We start from the raw sequence: 18,077 nt of genomic DNA, 5'->3' as shown, positions 1-18,077 counted from the left end.
ATTTGTGTAAATGCCTTTCCACATCTGTGAGGTAAGTGGGGCGTGTATAATTATGTCTAAATAATAGATGAGGAGGCTGAAGCACAGAGAAGCTGAGAACTGCCCAGAGATAGTGAGTGACCAAGTCAAGCCTTGATTCAGTTGGTCTCGTGCATCTGAAATAAAGGCATTGTCCCCAATACTGCAAGGCCCCAGCTCCTCCCTCCACATACACCCCACCCTGAGCCCCCCACTCTCTCCAAGGCCCCCAGTACAATCTCTTGAGCCCAACAGATGCTAGGGGCAAACATGAGATTGCCTATTTTGTAAGTTAAAAACAGTCCAATACTGGCGATTACATGTGGTTCAACTTTATATATATTCATTGTGGTAGAAAACTAGAGTGCACAGGAACAACTGAACCAGACAAAGCCCTTGGGAGCCTCCGGGGAACTACAAGGCAGGCAGACCCACCTTCCCCACTGAATCCGGCATCCTGGGCACTGCCCCTCTTCTGTGTACCAGGACTGCGGGGGCCCTGGTGGCCTATCTGTGCCCAACATGCACAGCTGATCCTTGATGCCTTGAACTCTCGTAAGCTCGACTCTGGAAGGCACAGGAGGGCCACTGTCCCCGCTCTTGTCGGGCATCCAGACTTAATAAGGAGATCAGATGGACTCACATCTAGAGAAGCTGGAAGGTAATGTAGCCCAAGCTCCTGGGTTCAAATCCCAGCTCCACCAACTGCCAGCTGTGTGACCCTGGGCAGGTTATCAGACCTCTCTGAGCCTCTGTTCCTTATCTACAAAATGGGCACAATAATACCTTCCTTTATATACAAAGAGGATATATGCTGTATCTTTAAAGAGCAGGACAATACATGACTCAGAGCTGCTTATACCACTTAGGTCTCCATGTGCCGATGGTCAGGAGGAGGAAGGGTCATTTTGAATGAGGGAGGTCTGGGAAAGCTTCCTGGCGGAGGGGAGGGTTTGGTGTGGGGCAGTGATATAGCTGGCAGAATTTGGGGTAAGCAGAAAGGAAGTGCCAGAAGAGCCTCTGAAGCAGAAGGAAGAGCAGGATTTTTCTTAATCAAAAAGAAATGAAAATCATCAAAGAGGAAGAAATCATGATCGGCAGCCTCAGCCGTTTCCCCCAGCCCAAGAGCTGGCTCCGGCTCCTTAAACTAATATTTGCCTCTTGGCCCCTGGCAGCCGCAGCTGAGGGTAAATATTGGTTTAGCCTGGGAAGCAGAAGGCCCAGATGGCAGTGTGGTCCTCAGCTGGGGATCAATCATGCTCAGCGCCTCCAAGCTGAGGCACGCCCTGGATAGAGGACCTGACCCAAGCCCCTATCTGCCGGGGGCCTGGAGAACCCACCCAGCAGCACGTGGCCCTTGGAAGCCCACCCTAGGAGTCTCCACACAGCTCTCTCCTCAGTAGGCAGGCGTAGGTCTTTTACCAAGACCTGGGAACCTGTGCATGGCAAGGGATGGAATAGAATGCATAAGCCCTCGGGAGCTCCCACCTCATCCCCTCCTAGAACCCTCCCAGACCCAGCCCCACCATTTAGAGGTGTTGATAGCCTTCTCCCTCTGACCTTACTCCCAGATCACACTGAGAGATCTGGGTTCCAGGCCTGGTGGGGCTGATGAGCAGCTGGGAGAGTTTGGGCAGGCCCCTCCCCATCTCTGGGTCTCGTACTTCTCCACTGTCAAGCAGCCAGTCCCTCTTACTGAACAACTTGACAGCACAAAAGCTGCTGGAAGCTTTCAGCTCTCGTGGCTCTCTCCCCTGTGATGCATACACATACCCACACCTGTGCACACCCCTCACCTCCACAAGTCACCCACTACCTCTCCACCTCATTCCTTCCCCTCCTGGATCTGCTCCCCTACTGACCGCCAATTCCCCACCTCTGTGCCTGTGGACACCCCTCCGTCTGACCTAAATTGTTCCTCAACCAATCCATTTTTTTCACCTCACTCCGTTCCTGACTTAAAACTTGTCTCCTACAGGAAGTCCTCCTGGATTGCTCTCCAGCTGCACTCCCCTCCCACATATACACACAGTTTTACTCTTCAGCTCACACTTGATTGCAGAATTGAACTTGGACCACCTTGCATCAGTTATATGATGTGTCCCCCAGGGAAAACATTATTCCAGGAGAGGGGCTGGGTTTTCAATTCTTCTGTCTCCCACCTGCCCCCACATAGTACCTAGGCTGTGGTGGGCACTGAGGGATGCTCTGGAGCTCCCTCGTAAGTGGGCTCTTGGCCCACCAGCCTCCCGATGGGACTCACAGATGCTCTTCCTGAATCGACATTTCTGAGAGGAGCAAGGAGATCTTGAGACACTGGGATAGGAGCTTCTTTCTCCATGTATTAATCACCCAATAAAATCTGTGTTTATTTAGTTGCTGGCAGGTCCCTTCTCCCTGGAGGAAGGAAGCTGTTATTCTTGACGATACCAGCCTGGGCTTGAGCCAGGGCGCCCCAAAGAAAGAGGTGATCTGCGGAACTCCAGCATAACAGGGAGGAGGGCCTGCTGGGGCTGTGGCATGGGCACCATAACAGGGAGGAGGGCCTGCTGGGGCCATGGCATGTGCACCACTGTAGGCTTGGATTCTGGTCAGGGCAGGGAGGACCGTCCATTGAGGAGAGACACCAGCCCCTGCCTCCACTCTGTCCGGGGACACAACCCATCCACCCATGGCCTGACCTGCTTACCTACCATGTGCCAGCTACCCTGGGAAGCCTCTGGTCTAAGGAACAAACACAGAGCAGGTAAGGTTGGGAGGGCTTTGACCACAGGCTTCAGACAAAGGGGACAGGGGCAGGCCTGGCAGAAAATCCCTGAAGATCAGACATTGGTTTGGGGGACAATCACCCCAGGAAAGACTGGCCCAGCTTCAGAGCCACCAAGACAGACAGCGACTTTCTTCAGAGGAGAGACAGCAGTGGGGAGGACACCAAGACCAGGGAAAGCAAAAAGGGTGAGAGGATCTAGGTCGAGGGAGAGAGAAAAGCCCAGAAAGATACAGGTGCAGTAAAGGGGCAAGCGATGGAGAGAGGGAGAGGTGGGAAGTGGGGCGGAGAGGAAAGAGGAGGCAGGGAAGGAAGCTGACCTTGAGGCTACCTGGGGTAGAGGGGAGTATCTCAGAAGACAGGCACTAAACGAAGGTGGAGAGATCACGCCCATCTCAGCAGATCTCTGGATGAATCTCTGTGTCTCCCTCTCTATCTTTACCAAAAAAAAAAAAAAAAAAAAAAAAAAAAAAATTCAGGAGGAATAAAATGAAGGGATATCTTTATCTGCCAATTGAATTTAGGGGCCATAATCAGTGTTTGAAAATACCCAGGGATTATGGTGATTTACGGCTGGGACGGAATCAGCTGGGGCCTTAACCTTATCGGGTGTGCAGAGAGGCAGAGAGGAGCCTGTCGGGAACTCCAAATGCAACTGAAAACACTGCATGCAAGCCCATTTATAGTCACAGGGGGATGGGGCTGGACCAGGTCAGGCCACCTGGGCTGTGGCCCAGGGTGGGCCCTTCAGATTATTCTCCAAGCCCTCCTCAGCCCCTGAGGGTGGGAAGCCCCATGCCGTCTGGCGTGTTCCTCTTCATTCCCATGTGCCAGGACCCTCCTGGAACTTGCAGGCCCAGCCCAAGTCTTCTCTTCCAAGAAGGCCTCCTGGCCTCCATCCTCCCCCACTGACCTCAGTCTCCTCTGACTTCCTGCCTCCTTTTATGTTTAAAGCAGCTGGAGGGTAATGGGAAAGGTGTTGCTCTTGGCATCAGAACGCCCAGTTCAAGTCAGGGTTCTGCCACATCCCTACATGGGCAAGCCAGGTCTTGAGTGGGCCTCAGTTATCTCCCTGCCAAATGGGGATAAAACCCCTCCCTGTGGGCCTGCTTCAGAGGGGTTAAATGAGATAACTGGATAGAAACCATCTCGGCAGATGGAAGGCATCCCATGACCACAGCAGTTAGCGATTTACTGGCTTCTCTTGGGTTGTGCCCTGAGTGCCTGCATCGTCTGGAGTGTTTGCTTCATCTCCCTAACTTCCCAGTGAGCCTGGGCTATCTGTGGGCAGGGCTGGGTCGCCCTTGGCCCCCACCCACCTGCCGTTTTCTTCATCTAACAAGGCATCCGCCCTCTCATTCGTCCCCCGCTACTACTCTCCCCCACCCACCCTGCAAATATTCCTCCACATCCTCTGCAGGTCAGGCAGAAGCCTCCACCCCGGAGAGCAGCCCGACTGAATGAGAGGTGGATTCTTCCCCATCTTGCAGGGAAGTGGACATACGGACAGACCAAGGCTCTGCCGATGCTCAGTACTGAGAGAAGCGCCAGCACCACTTGGTGGCACACAGAGATGGAGAGGAGAATTCCGCCCAGAAAGGCTTCAGGGAGGAGGGGGCTTTGGGGCTGGCCTTGAAGCCAGAGTGGGGACTGTGAGGAAGGGCACATTTTCTTAGGGAAAAGCAAGAATGTCACCCCACTACCTTCACCCGCCCACCCCTCAACAAGACTGTGGCTTTCTTGGGAGCAGAGACTTCGCCTTCCACTATGTGGCTGAGCCCTGGGCTAAGTCAGAGCCTTCACAACCATTATCCAGGTGGGAAGCCTGAGGCTCAAGCAGAAGTGGTCAGGTTAGAGCTCAAACTCAAGCGCTGGGACTCCAGTGCCTTGAAGTATGGGGCCCTGAGGATACCAAAGCTGCACCACGGCATTCACTCGAGCCTTGAGTGGGGAACTGCCCTCCCCAGGATGGGTGGGGACGAATGACAGTCACGGACCCCTTACTGTGCATCAGCTGCTTCTCAAAGAACCCTGAGAAAGCATTTAGCCCCACATTACAGATGAAGAAACTGAGGCCCCACACCTAGTACAGCGCGAGGCTAGGATCTGCCGGTCTCTGTAGCTCAGGGGCATGAACACTGCTCTTTCTGCCCCGGCTGCAGGCACACCCGTTTCACAGAGAAAATGCAAAGCACCCGGGCTCCCTTCTTCAGTTGCTGAGACCCAGAACTGCCCAGTTCCAGGCTCTGAACGTGTCATTGTGAATGCAGAAACACTTCTGTTGAGGTGAAAAACAGAAAGTTCCCAAACTACTAGCTAATAAAAACCGCTTCCTGATGTTTGGAACTCAACAAACAGGCTTCTGACTCATTTCTTTGTTTTTACTATCACTGACTTTTTGCTCAAATAAAGGTGTTGTGGAAAAGAAGAGCTTCACTGTGGCTAGGCTCTGAAGTCATAAAGGAAAAAAAAAAACGTTTTTCAACCACCTTCATGGCCTCTTTCTCTGCAGGGAGCGGCGGGTAGAGATGGCAGAAGGAAAGAGTGTTGCTTGAGCATATACTTGGTACCCGAGACTGTGCTGGGCACTTTACTCACAGCCTCCTTGATGGAACTTAATCTTCCCACCAACCCATTTCACAGATGAGGAAGCTGAGGCTTGCGCAGCCTCTGCCTGGAAGCAAAGCCGGTTTGCTGATGGCCTGATTTGTACCCAGAGTCTGCATGTGCGCACGTGCACTTGAGTGCCTGTGCACAACGAGAGCCAGGTGGGAAGGAGCCTGGTCTGGGAGTCAGGTGACCTGAGTTCTAGTCCTACCTTAACCACCAACTCGCTGTGTGACCCTAGGAAGTCGGAGATTCTCCTGTCCTCTTCTAGCCCCGGTACTTGTGCCATTGCAGGGAAGCCTGGCCCCTGAGCATGCCAGGCTGCTTCCCGAGGCTCCTCCTCCTTGCTCTCTCGCTCTCCTGAAACAGCCTAACTTACGCTGGGGGCCAGGGAGCAGCCAAGAGTCTTAGCTCCCCCAGTGCCTTCTGCCCCTGGATCCTACCCTTTTATCCAACATCCCTGCAAAAGGCACTAGGGTGGGCTTGGAACCCAGTCTTCTGGAAGGCTGCAGAGCCCAGGGCCTGACAGCTGGCTTTAGAGCTGGAGACTCAGGGCTGGCTCTACCCCTCAAGGGCCATGGCTCCTGGGACCATGATGCAACCTCCCTGGACTTGAGTTTCTGCCCAATAACAGGGTCTCCCTCCCAGGGTTGCTATGAAAACAGGCAAGAATGAAGTGCCTTGCACATAGTAAGTGTTCTATGAACTGTGGTTGTGATGATTAATTTAATTTCTTCTGGGGGTGGTGGTCTTTGAGGTCGCCGTTTATGATTGTGAAGGTTGCACACTGCCCAAGGCACCACCTGAGAGGCTGCAGAGAGCAGAAATCACACCCAGGTTCCACTGAAAAGCAATGGGCCTAGAGGAAAGGAGCTCTCTGCAGTTCATGCCAAGGCTCCCAGGGCTGCCCCTGTTCCCCTCGGCACCAGTCAGAGAGGGGTCCCTACGCCTGATGGGATTGCACAGCGCCAGGCTGCAGTGCCCAGAGGTTGAGGGGTGTCCCCTGCACCAAGGGGCCGGAGGGGCAGGCACTCACCAAGCAGCTGGACGCCCCGCGTGAGGCCGTAGACGTCCACCAGGGCCCAGAGCGGGTCAGCCGTGCGGACCCCGCTGAAGAACAGCATGACAGCCGAGTCGTTGATGCGGTGGAAGACACGACCCTTCTTGTCCACCCAGAAAGCGATGATGTTGCCCTCGTTGGCAAACTCCTCAGGCAGCGCCTTGGCCCAGAAGCCACTCTGGGACACCAGGTCGGGGCAGGCGTACTTGGGCAGCGAGTCAGGGTGGATGCGGGATGGGTCCTTGCTGGTGAAGCCCAGCCGCAGGGCCCCGCTCCAACAGCACTGCTTCTTGGTGATCTGGGTGGCAGGGGGTGGCCTCAGCCCACCCTCTCCCACTTGGTCAATCGGACCAAGGGTAGCCCCCCTCGGGTGGACTCCCTGGAGCATCCCACAGCAGCCTGCCCACCATTCCAGCACGGTTCCCTCCCAGGAGCCCTCCCTGCTGGGAAGACAGCAAGGGGTTCCCGCAGCCACTGCCCTCCCGGTTCCTTCCTTGTCACACAGGGAGGTTGAGAAAGGCATAAGGAAGAGGGAAGAGGGTCACCAGAGAGAAAAGGCGGGGGCAGGGTATGGTGGTGGGGGTGGCAGCAGGCAGAGTCCAGAGGCCCAGGGAACGCCGTGAGGGAAGCAGGAAGCACGGGGCGGGGGCGGGGACGGGGGCAGGCCCACCTTCAGCCTGACTTGCTCGTAGATGAGGACCGGGCGGTTGCTGAAGGTGATGGCGTTGCAGAAGCTGGCCTGCCTCTTGACAGCCTTGTGGCTGAGGTCCATGAGGATCTGGGAGCCCTTGGTGTGAGGGTGGAAGAGCAGCGGCGTGGCTGGGAGCCCCCCACCAGGCAGCACCGCTGGGCAGTGCTTCTGCTTGTGGTGGCATCGGTGAGAAGTGACGGGGAAGGGGCCCCCGATGGAGTCTGCAAAGGAACAGGCCACAGTGTCAGAGAACTTGATGGGTCCACAAGCCAGACCAGAGTCCCCTAGGTAAGGGAGGAGGCTGGGCATGACCAGAAGTCACCCGGAGCCCAGTTCTTCCACCACTGTTGCCACCCCTTGCCACCATCCTTCTGCCACCATCTCTCACCATCTCCCACTCCACCATCTGCCACCATGCTCTACTGGTTCACTACCCACCACTTCTCCCCTCAGCCTTCCCCATCACCTTCCACCCCCACCCTCTCCCACCTCCTCTCCCCACTAGTATTTAACACCCTCTGCCTTTCACCTCCTACCATGATAGCACATCGCCTTTACTACTGCCCTCCACCACCACTCACTGGCACTCCACCATCCTTGGTTTATTTATTTTATTCAATAAATATTTATGACATATCTGCTGAAAACCAAGCTCTGTCCTGAGCACTGGAGACACAGACATGAAACATACATGGATCCTGTCCTCGGGGCTGTCACTAACTGGCTCTGTGACCTTGGGGAAGACAACACTTCCCTCTCTGGCACAATGGGTGGCCTCTACTCTGTGGCTCCAAGACAAGTCTCAGCAGCACAGGCAGCATTAATTAATACACAGCCTCAAGGGCTGGGGATTCTGGTGGGGCCCCCAAGATCCACGCCCTGTCCTTCAGGAGGTGGAGCCCGCCCATCCTGTCACCGTGGGGAAAGAGAACAATGAAGAATGGAGGAGAAGTGGGTGGAGCCGTAGAAAGCCACAAAACGTGACAGAGGCCTTCTGGGATGTTTCAAATTTTGGTCCTCCAAGGCAGGAATTTAATGATGCAAAGAGCTCGGCATTGGGCCTGTCCAGACCCTTCCACTCCCTAGAGGAGGAGGAGCAGCTTCCAGGAAGGAGATGGAAGACAGGGAGAGAAGGGAGAGGGAGAGGCCCAGCCCTCAGTCCGGGCTGTGTTGGCTTTGGTCTGCATCCCTCTGTACCACTTTGCATTTCCAATCCCCCTCTTCTCCAGAGGCCCCAGACAACAGTCTCCAAAGCCCCAGGCCAGCCGGACACCCTGTGCATGAGCCCCCGGGCCTCTCTAGAGCAGCTTCCTGCCTGCCAGGCTCACTAGGAAGGGGTGGTACGAGGAGGAATTCACCTTGTCCTCACCAAGGAGACAAGACGGGAACGGCTGAACAGTGCAAGGGCTTTGGACGCCGTCAGGCTATGAAGGCTGGAAATGCTCAGAAGAGACCCAGATAGTCTGGAAAGGCTGCCTGGAAGAAGCTGAATGGCCTCTGGATAGTGCAGAGGAGGGGAGGCCATTTCAGGGAAGGGGACGCTGGGAAGAAGGGCAGAGAGTGGCACTGGCTACAGGTGCCTTGCCTGGAAAAGATGCCCACTGGGCTCCGGCCAGCCTCAGACACAGCTTGACTTTTGTTTCATAAAATATGTGCTGGTGAAAGGCAACATCACACATTATTGAGGTTTGCATCCAGAGGTAGAAATGGAAGCATAAGAGAAAAATCACCCCTGCTGTGTGGGTAGCTAACACATTGTGGTGCATCTGCACAATAGAATACTACTCAGCAGTAAAGAGCAATGAACTACCGATATGAATAACAACATAGGTGAATTTCAAAATAACTATGTGAGTGAAATTAGCCTGTTAAAAACAAAGCAATACATGATTCCTGAAGCAATTGCAGGGCTTCCATTCCCTTCAAAACCCTTCCTCTCCTTCCATTTTTTATCAAATTCTAGAAAGTGCAAATGAAGCTGTAGTGATCAAAAGCAGATAAGTGGCCCGGGTACGATGGCTCACACCTGTAATCTCAGCACTTTGGGAGGGCGAAGGGGGCAGATTACCTGAGGTCAAGAGTTCGAGACCAGCCTGCGCAATATGGTGAAACCCCATCTCTACTAAAAATATAAAAATTAGCCAGGCATGGTGGCAGGCACCTGTAGTTCAAGCTACTTGGGAGGCTGAGGCAGAAGAATCACTTGAACCCAGAAGGTGGAGGTTGCAGTGAGCCAAGATTGTTCCACTGCATTCCAGCCTGGGAAACAGAGCAAGACTCTGTCTCAAAAAAAAAAAAAAGAAAAAAAAAAAAACCACACACACACACACACACAAAACGAAACAAAACAAAAAAACAAAAGCAGATGAGTGGACGCCTGCGATGGTCGGGGGAGACAGGCAGGATTACCAACAAGCACAAGGCGACATTTGGCAGTGTGGCTGTGTTCCTTATCTTTTTTTTTTTAATGGGTGGTTTTCAATGGTCTATGTGTTCCTTATCTTGATGTGGCAATGATTTCATAGGGGTACACTATGTCAAAACCCATCAAATTGGATGCTTTAAACATGTGCAGTTTAGTGTATGTCAGTTACACCTCCCTGAAGCAGTTTTTAAAACCCTGCTGAGCCCAGCTGCTGCTGAGAGCCTTTCCTCTGGGGTTCCCCCTCCCCAGCCTCCACTCAGAATCCATGGAGCAACTGCAGGGCCACCAATCTCTTCAAAATGCTTCCTCTCCTTCCCACCCATCCTACTCGAGGTCCTGGGGCCCTGGGTAAAGACGCAGAAAACACTGACTCTGGGCAAATATAGTGGAGACACAAGGGGCCAGAGACCCAGCCCCTGGAAGACATTCCCCAAGGCTCCCTTCCAGAGAGGACCCCTGCCAATCCCAGTGTTGGGTAAGGGGTTGAGGGTGGGGCTGGGGCAGCACAGGCCCAGCACCCTGGCTGGCAGCAGAACAGACAGAGGAGGTGGGGCCAGGAGGACTCTGGGCCAGGGGTACCATGTGCACCCAGGCATGTGGGCTCCAAAAACACACTCATGGGCACACACATACACCTGTGAGCACGCAAAAGTAATCCCAACCCTAGGCCATTCATCCTCTCCCGTATCCCTGAGACCAAGAACCACATACTTACACATGTACTGTGACACACACACGCAGTCATGTACACATGGATGTGCAGAACAACACATACAAAACACACACCTATCACACATGGGTCATATGCATCAAATAATAGTGGCAGCCATTTGCCAAACTCTGAACTAGTTTTACACACACTGGTTTCACCCTTATGGCAAACTTATAACTATTAAACTTATTATCAACCAATTTACAGACGACAAATATGTGCCTCAGGGAGATTAAGTGGCTTGCCCAGGGTCACAGAACCAGTAAGAAACGGACCTAGAAGTCAAACCCAGCAATCTGACTGCAGAATCTTTGTTATTGGCCATTAAGCATTAAGAGGCCAGACACAGTGGCTCACACCTATAATCCCAGCATTTTGGGAGGCCAAGGCAGGAGGATCACTTCAGACCTAGGAGTTGGAGACCAGCTTGGGCAACAAAAGCAAGACCTCATCTCTACAAAAAATTTAAAAATTAGCTGAATGTGGTGGTGCGTGCCTGTACTGAGTCCCACTAGTCCCAGCTACTCAGGAGGCTGAGGCAGGAGGATCCTTGAGCCCAGGGGTTGAAGGCTGCAGTAAGCCATGATCATGCTACTGCATTCCAGCCTGGGTCAGAGTGCGACTGTGTCTCAAAAAAATTAAAAGGCATTAATAGCCAAGAATTCATGGATTTGGTGTGCTGGATAAATTTTTAAAATGCAAATTAAAAAAATACTCATAACCTATAAACTATGAAAAAAAAAAAAACAAAGATTCCTTCAGGCTGGGTGCAGTGGCTCACACCTGTAATCCAAGCACTTTGGGAGGCCGAGGCAAGTGGATCACTTGAGGTCATGAGTTCGAGAACAGCCTGGCCAACATGGTGAAACCCCGTCTCTACTAAAAATACAAAAATTATCTGGGAAGGGTGGCACATACCTGTAATCCCAGCCACTTGGGAGGCTGAGGCACAAGAACTGCTTAAACCCAGGAGGCGGACAGTTGCAGTGAGCCGACATGGCACCACTGCACTCCAGCCTGGGTGACAGAGCAAGACTCTGTCTCAAAAAAGAAAGAAAACAAAAAAGGTTATTTCATGTACCACCCAAAAGCATCTCATGTAGCATACATACAGGGCAATACATTGATACATGTATTTATATGTATGCCACCAAAACACAGAAATGTAAACCATGTCCTCAGCCCTCCTGCATTCTTGCTGGGACGTGACACAACCTGGAAAACCAATGTTGAAAATGGTTTGGCAGTTTCTCATGAAGCGAAAAACGCCTAACATATGTCTCCAGCACTCGCACTTCTGGGCATTTCCCCACAAGAAATGAAAACATGACCTGCACACAAATGTACAGCAGCTTTATTCATGATAACCCTGAACTAGAAAAAACTCAAACGTCCTTCAGCTGGTGAACAGTTAAAAATGTGGCAGCTCCATGCAATCACTACTCTGCAATAAAAAGGAGCATAACCACTGATGCACACACACACACAAATGGCTCTCAAAAGTATGCTACGTAAAAGAAGCCAGATGCAAAGGGCTGTATGCTGTACGATTCCATCCGTAAGACATTCTGGAAAAGGCAAAACTAGAGAGACACAGAGATCAGTAGGTATCAGAGAAAGAGAGCAGGGGAGAGATTTGACTACAAAGAGGCAGGAAGGAAGTTTTTATGGCGATGGAAGTGTTCCATTTCTTAGCCTGGACAACACTGTGAGACCTCATCTCATTGTACAAATAAAAATAAAAAATTAGCCAGGCATGGTGTCTCGCACCTGTAATCCCAGCTACTTGGGAGGCTGAAGCGCGAAGATGGCTTGAGCCCAGGAATTTGAGATTGCAGTGAGCTATGATAGCACCACTGCACTTCAGCCTGGGTGACAGAGCACGATTCCGTCTCTAAAAAAAAAAGAAAAGAAAGAAATAATGTTCCATATCTTGAGATTGGGGTAGTGGTTACACAACTTGTACATTGTCAAAACTCACAAAACTACACATTTGAAAAGGACAAGTTTTACTATATACATATTATACCTCAATTTAAAAGCTATAGCTGGCTGTGTGCGGTGGCTCAGGTCTGTAATCCCAGCACTTTGGGAGGCCAAGGCAGGCTGATCACATGAGCCCAGGAGTTCGAGACCAGCCTGGGAACATGGCAAAACCCCTTCTCTACAAAAAAAAAAAAAAAAACCTACAAAACTTAGCCAGACATGGTGGTGCACACCTGCAGTCCCAGCTGCTCAGGTGGCTAAGGCGGAAGGATCACTTGAACCCGGAAGGTTGTAGTGAGCCGTGGTAGCACCATTGTACTCTATCCTGGGCAATAGAGCAAGACCCTGTCTCAAACAAAAACTTAAATTAAATTAAAAAATAAAATCTATAATACAACTAACAAGTCACATCTTCATTCAGACGGAGAGAAGAGAGGCTGCACTTTCTCACCACTATAGCACCGCCATCAGCTCACCTTGCGCAGTGCCTTGGAGGTGGCCATCTACCAGAAGACCCCCAGTGCTTGGTTGGGCCTGCCACCCTACCCTTAAGCTCCTTCCACAGCTATGGAACAGAACAGGGGTTCCCTGCCCCAGGTATGGAGAGAGAGCACTTTGGTAGCTGCAAAGCCCCACTCACTGACTACCGTGCCTGTCTTCTGCCAACAGTGTGAACAGGTCGTCGGGGCAGCCATGGAGGCCAGGCCCGCCCTGAGCAGCTATCCTCAGCCCCTTCTCTCTGTACTCAGCTCGCTGTGTGATCATCGCCTACCAAGCCACCTCTGGGGAGACCACTTGAAAACCCTCTCTGGTGTGCTGGGCATTTCCTGCCATGGACTGTGGGCTCCTGTCATGTGGCAGGCCCCAGCAGCACTCCTGACCTGCTCTGCCCTGCTCCTGGCTCCAGGGGAGCCCCTGAGCACCCCTCACTCAATCTACCAATCCTGCCTCAGGAATAAGCACACCTGGGTTCTGTCCTCTCTTGTCCACCCTACAGCTACAGCCCTAACTCAGGCCTCACCACTCTTCTGAACCAGGGCAGGGGCCACGATGCGCTCTGCCCAGCACTCCTCTAGGGGGCGCTGTTCTCATGGACTACGAGTGTCCAATGTGACGCCTTCATCAGGGTGACCCCCTCCTCCCCCACTGCGGCTGCTCCTGCTCCTGCTACCCCCTCCTCCATCCCGGCTGGCATTAAAATATTGGGGGCAGGGAGTGGAGTGGCGAGCAGAAAGCAAAATGAGAATGAACCTTGGACATAGCTCTGATGCCAAGGGTCCAGAGGGGGCAGCAGGGGGTGGGGCTTCCTCCCTACACTATCCAACAGGGTCCCTCCCAGCACCGGGACTATGACTCTTTAAGGTTCCTATTCTATGAATGAAGGAGTTGGATTCAGAATTGTTAAGCAACTCACTTGTGGTCACACAGCAGTTATGTGGCAGAACTGAGACTTGAACCCTGGTCTTCCAAGGCCACGTCTGGGGTCCTTTACCCTACTCAGCCTCTGGTACTAGAGCTCCTTTTCCCCATAAGTCCCAGACGGCAGGCACTTCGGGGAAGGTTGTGTGCAGGAGGGGCTGGGGGCTGGGGGAGCAGCTGTAGCAAAGGGTCTCAAAAGGGGGTGTGTGTGGGCTGCACAGCTGCTCCACCAGGGACACACACAACTGGATGGAGCCCCAGTTGTGCCACCTGGCTCTCAGCAGAGCTCCCAGGGAGGGCCCTCAAGTGACAGGTTTACAGGCTTCTTGGGAGCCCCAGGGGGGGCATCCTCCTCAGGCGAGGCTGCTGCTGACATGGTGGAAACTCCCCCGACAGCCCCATTCTTCCTGGGCATTTATGAGCTGCCAGACACAAGCCTGGCCAGCCCTCTGGGTGACCCTCAGCTGGCGGACCACATTCCTGCCTCTCAGCGGGGTCCCGGGGCAGACGCCTGGACACACATAGCCTCCGGAGTGACCTCCCCATGGCCCCCACCAAGCTCTGCCCCAGAACCACTGGCAGAGCCCCAGATGCCCTAGGCTGGTCTCAGCTGGGCTGCCAAGGAGAGATGGGGGGAGCTCACCACCCCAGCCAAGAGCAGAGGCACTGATACTGACGCCAGTGCCCAGCCTCTCATGGCTTCAAGGGCAGTGTCTTGATTTATGCCCCCAACGCCATTCTGGCACAGATCCTCTGAAGTTAGGTTTACACATTGAGTGAGGAACCCACATCTGAACCCAGGGCTGGCTGCCCCCAAACGAGGCAGCTCTGTCACTAACTGTAAGACCTCTGGGAGCCTCACTTTCCTCATCTGTAAAATGGGGTCATGGCAGGCCTTCATGGGATTCTTGTGAGGATTAAAATAGATGGTGTACGTAAAATTCAGTAAGTAGTTGCTATTATTATTATTATTATTCCTATTTATATCACTCTGCTTTCTACCCCCACACCTTTGCTCAAGCCATTCTCTCTGTCTCACCTGCGCCTCTCCAAACCCCACCCATCTTTAAGGCCCAGCTAAAGCCCACTGCACCCAAGATCATCTTGTTTTGAACCCATGGTCCTGAATACCAGTGCTGGCATCATCATCTTCATCCAAGAGACAGTCTCGTCTCACTTTCTGGGCGGTGGAGCGAGGCACAGAGAATGAGCATTGGAGGCAAGAGGCCCTGGGTTCAAACCCTGACCAGGCCACAGACTTGCTGTGTGACTTTGGACAAGTTGCTTCACCTCTCTGGACCCTGATTTATTTCTCTGTAAAATGAAGCTCATCATAGCCGCCCTGCCCACCTCTCTAGGCTGTAGTGGTGCCCCGGTAAATTTACAGATGTGAAAGAATTTTGCAAACTTTAACACTTGATCTCAACATAAGGTCTTTTTTAAAAACATAAAAGCAAACATAACTACTGCAGGAAGTGATCAGCTCATTTCAGCCCAGTGGGAAACCAGGAACTTCAGTCCTATTTTACCCCAAACGTCCTAATCTCAGATTGCCAAGGTGGTCCTGATTTGGACTCGCTTATCTGCATTAACTGAACAGGGCTCTGGGGGAAAGGATTTAGGAGAACGGCTGGAAAGCTGGGGATGCCTGACTCCTGGTGGGAGATGGACAGGTGGGGATGGAACTTGGGGGACAGAGATGATTGTAAAACTGGGCAGAATTAAACTTCTTTGGGTTCCCTAAAGGGGCCTCTACCTCCCACACCTGCCTCTGATTTCCAGGCTTGGCCCAAGCCCACTTCTGTGCTGGGAACCTTTCCTTCCTCCTTCCCACCTATATAAAATGCCTTTCTCATGCATCCTTCAGAAGTAGATTTTTTCCAGACTAGGTTAGGGGCCTTACTATGGACCTCTGAGGACCCCATAAGCCCCCTAACGGAGCACCCATCACCAAGCAGCCTTTCCCAACCCTGGTTCTTACACAAGATTAAGCCCAGATACCCCAAGGCACTTGTTGTATGCAATGCATTGACTTGTCTCTTCTGCCTCCAGAATGGTTTGGTTCTATGCCATCCTCAGGAGAGCTGAGAAGTCACTCCCATCAGCTTCTGTGTTCTGCAGAGTAGCACTGCACTGGGAAAGGCTGCAGGGTTATTTGTGCCTGTCTCTCCCCCTGATGGACTGTGAGCCTCCCCAGCACAGAGACCACTTTCTTTTTTTGAGACTGAGTCTGGCTCTGTCACCTAGGCTGGAGTGCCGTGGCCTAATCTCGGCTCACTGCAACCTGCGCCTCCCAGGCTCAAGAGATTCTCCTGCCTCAGCCTCCTGAGTAGCTGGGATTACAGGCACAAGCCACCACGCCTGGCTAATTTTTCTATTTTTAGTAGAGACGGGGTTTTACCATGTTGGTCAGGCTGGTCTCAAACTCCTGACTTCATGATCTGCCCACCTAGGCCTCCCAAAATGCTGGGATTACAGGCATAAGCCACGGCGCCCAGCCCCATTGTCTTTTTTACTGCTGTTTCCCCATAGCCTAGTTCACAACACACAGCAGGTCCTCAATAAAAGTTGCTGAATGAATTGCTAGTGTTTGATTCTTCTATCTACTGATGAATTGGCAGGAGTTCAGGCAGCACCCATTTTGTGCCTTGCCCTTTCTGGTGTCCAGTGGAGAAATTAGAAAAAGAATGGAATAAAGGGAGCAGCTCCCTTCCCTGCCTAGCACGCCTGACTACAGCCTGCCTGCTCAAGAACCTTCAATAGCTCCTCACTTGCCGGCAGTAGAAAAGAATCAGATAAGGAAGGCCATGAGGGTTGATTCTTTCTTGTGTATCAAATGCTGCAGAGTTTGCCCTTCAAACACAACCTGATCACACCCTCCAATCCCTGCAAGGCAGGTGTCTATGGGAACAACCCCTACAATGGCCCCAACAATCCCTGCATCCACCTCTTGGCCTTCAGGCCCTTGTGTGACCCCTTCCCCTTAAGCGTGGGTTGGGCCTAACACATAGCTTCGAATGAATAGAATACAGAGGAAGTGGCCGGCGCAACAGCTCACACCTGTAATCCCAACACTGAGAGGCTGAGGCAGGTGGATCACCTGAGATCAGGAGTTCGAGTCTAGCCTGGCCAACATGGTGAAACCCTGTCTCTACTAAAAATACTAAAAAATTAGCCAGGTATGGTGGCGGGCACCTGTAATCCCAGCTACTCAGGGGGCTGAGGCAGGAGAATTGCTTGAACCCAGGAGGTGGAGGTTGTAGTGAGCTGAGATCACACCACTACACTCTAGCCTGGGTGACAAGAGTGAGACCCCCATCTCAAAAAAAAAAAAAAAAGAATACAGAGGAAGTAATGGAATGTCACACCCAAGACTGGGTTATAAAAAGACTGTGGCTCCCATCTTGGTTACTCTCTTGCCTCTCCTAAATTGCTCCCTCAGGGGGAAGCCAGTCACCATGGTGTAGGGCCACTCCATGGAGAAGCCCATTTGGCAAGGGACCAAGGACTGCCCATAGCCACATGAGTAAGTTTGGCAAGCCTTTTGATGCAGCCACAGCCAACAATGTGACTGCAACCTCACGACAGACATGAAGCCAGAGGCACCTAGCTAAACAGCACAGAGATTCCTGAGCCACAGAAACTGGGAGAGCATTAAATGTTTGTTGTTTTAAGCTGCTAAGTTTTGGAATAATTTGTTAAGCGGCAATAGATGACTAAAACAGTATCAATAGTTCCATTTCACAGATAAGGAAACAGAGGCTATGAGAGGTAATAACTTGGCCCAAAGTCACATAGCTGGTAAGTGGCAGAGCTGGGCTCTGAACTCAGATCTGTCGCACTGTGCAGAGGTTCCTCCATGGACCCCAGCTAGCTGTCTGGCATGCTCAGTCCCCTCTCTCCTCCTAAGTCAGTTTCTCCATGAACACCGCAGCCCCCATGCATGCCCAGGGTGGGGGCCATGTTAGCACCCTAGCACCTCCCACAGAGCGCCTGGCATGGGAACAGTAGGTCCTGCTGCTCCCTGGAAGATGAATGAACCTATCATGACAGGGTGGGTGAAAGAAAGTGGTAGGGAACGGGCAAGACAGGCACCTTCATAGCCAAGTTAATCCCCAACTGAGCCTCTTGCTCTCACTCACTCTGCAACATCCCCATACTGACATTTCTAGCAGCCAGAGGTGTATACAGCTGTGACTCCCAATTCCCCACTGCTGGGAAGAGGACCATCCTCCTCCTCTCCCTCTTGTGTCCCACCTCAAGATCCCAGGAGGGGACTCCAAATGTTAACTCTTCAGGGCTCAGCTCCCAATCCCTGTCCCTGTCCTCCCAGCACCTCCCCAAAGCCCTCCAGGCCAGGCCTGGAGAATGGGGGGAAGCGCAGCCCAGTAA

At 52.5% G+C, this 18,077-nt stretch overlaps 2 protein-coding genes across 2 annotated transcripts in view; one reads left to right on the top strand and one right to left on the bottom strand.

Annotated features, from left to right (window-relative positions):
• Positions 1-18,077, top strand: part of ATP5MK (ATP synthase membrane subunit k) — a 201,510-nt gene that overhangs the window by 6,379 nt on the left and 177,054 nt on the right. The gene's annotated exons all lie outside the window — the stretch shown is intronic.
• NEURL1 (neuralized E3 ubiquitin protein ligase 1) overlaps positions 1-18,077 on the bottom strand; it is a 105,961-nt gene that overhangs the window by 21,107 nt on the left and 66,777 nt on the right. Inside the window, exons 2-3 of the mRNA XM_050804912.1 lie at positions 7,123-7,364; positions 6,429-6,750 (exon numbers count right to left, since the gene is read on the bottom strand). Of these exons, the coding sequence (XP_050660869.1) occupies positions 6,429-6,750; positions 7,123-7,364 (564 nt within the window). The remainder of the gene's footprint in view (positions 1-6,428; positions 6,751-7,122; positions 7,365-18,077) is intronic.

This window comes from Macaca thibetana, chromosome 9 (genome assembly GCF_024542745.1).
Source record: "Macaca thibetana thibetana isolate TM-01 chromosome 9, ASM2454274v1, whole genome shotgun sequence".
Lineage (NCBI taxonomy): Eukaryota > Metazoa > Chordata > Mammalia > Primates > Cercopithecidae > Macaca > Macaca thibetana.
The sequence above is the reverse complement of the archived record's forward strand: the minus strand, read 5'-3'. Positions and strand labels throughout refer to the sequence as shown.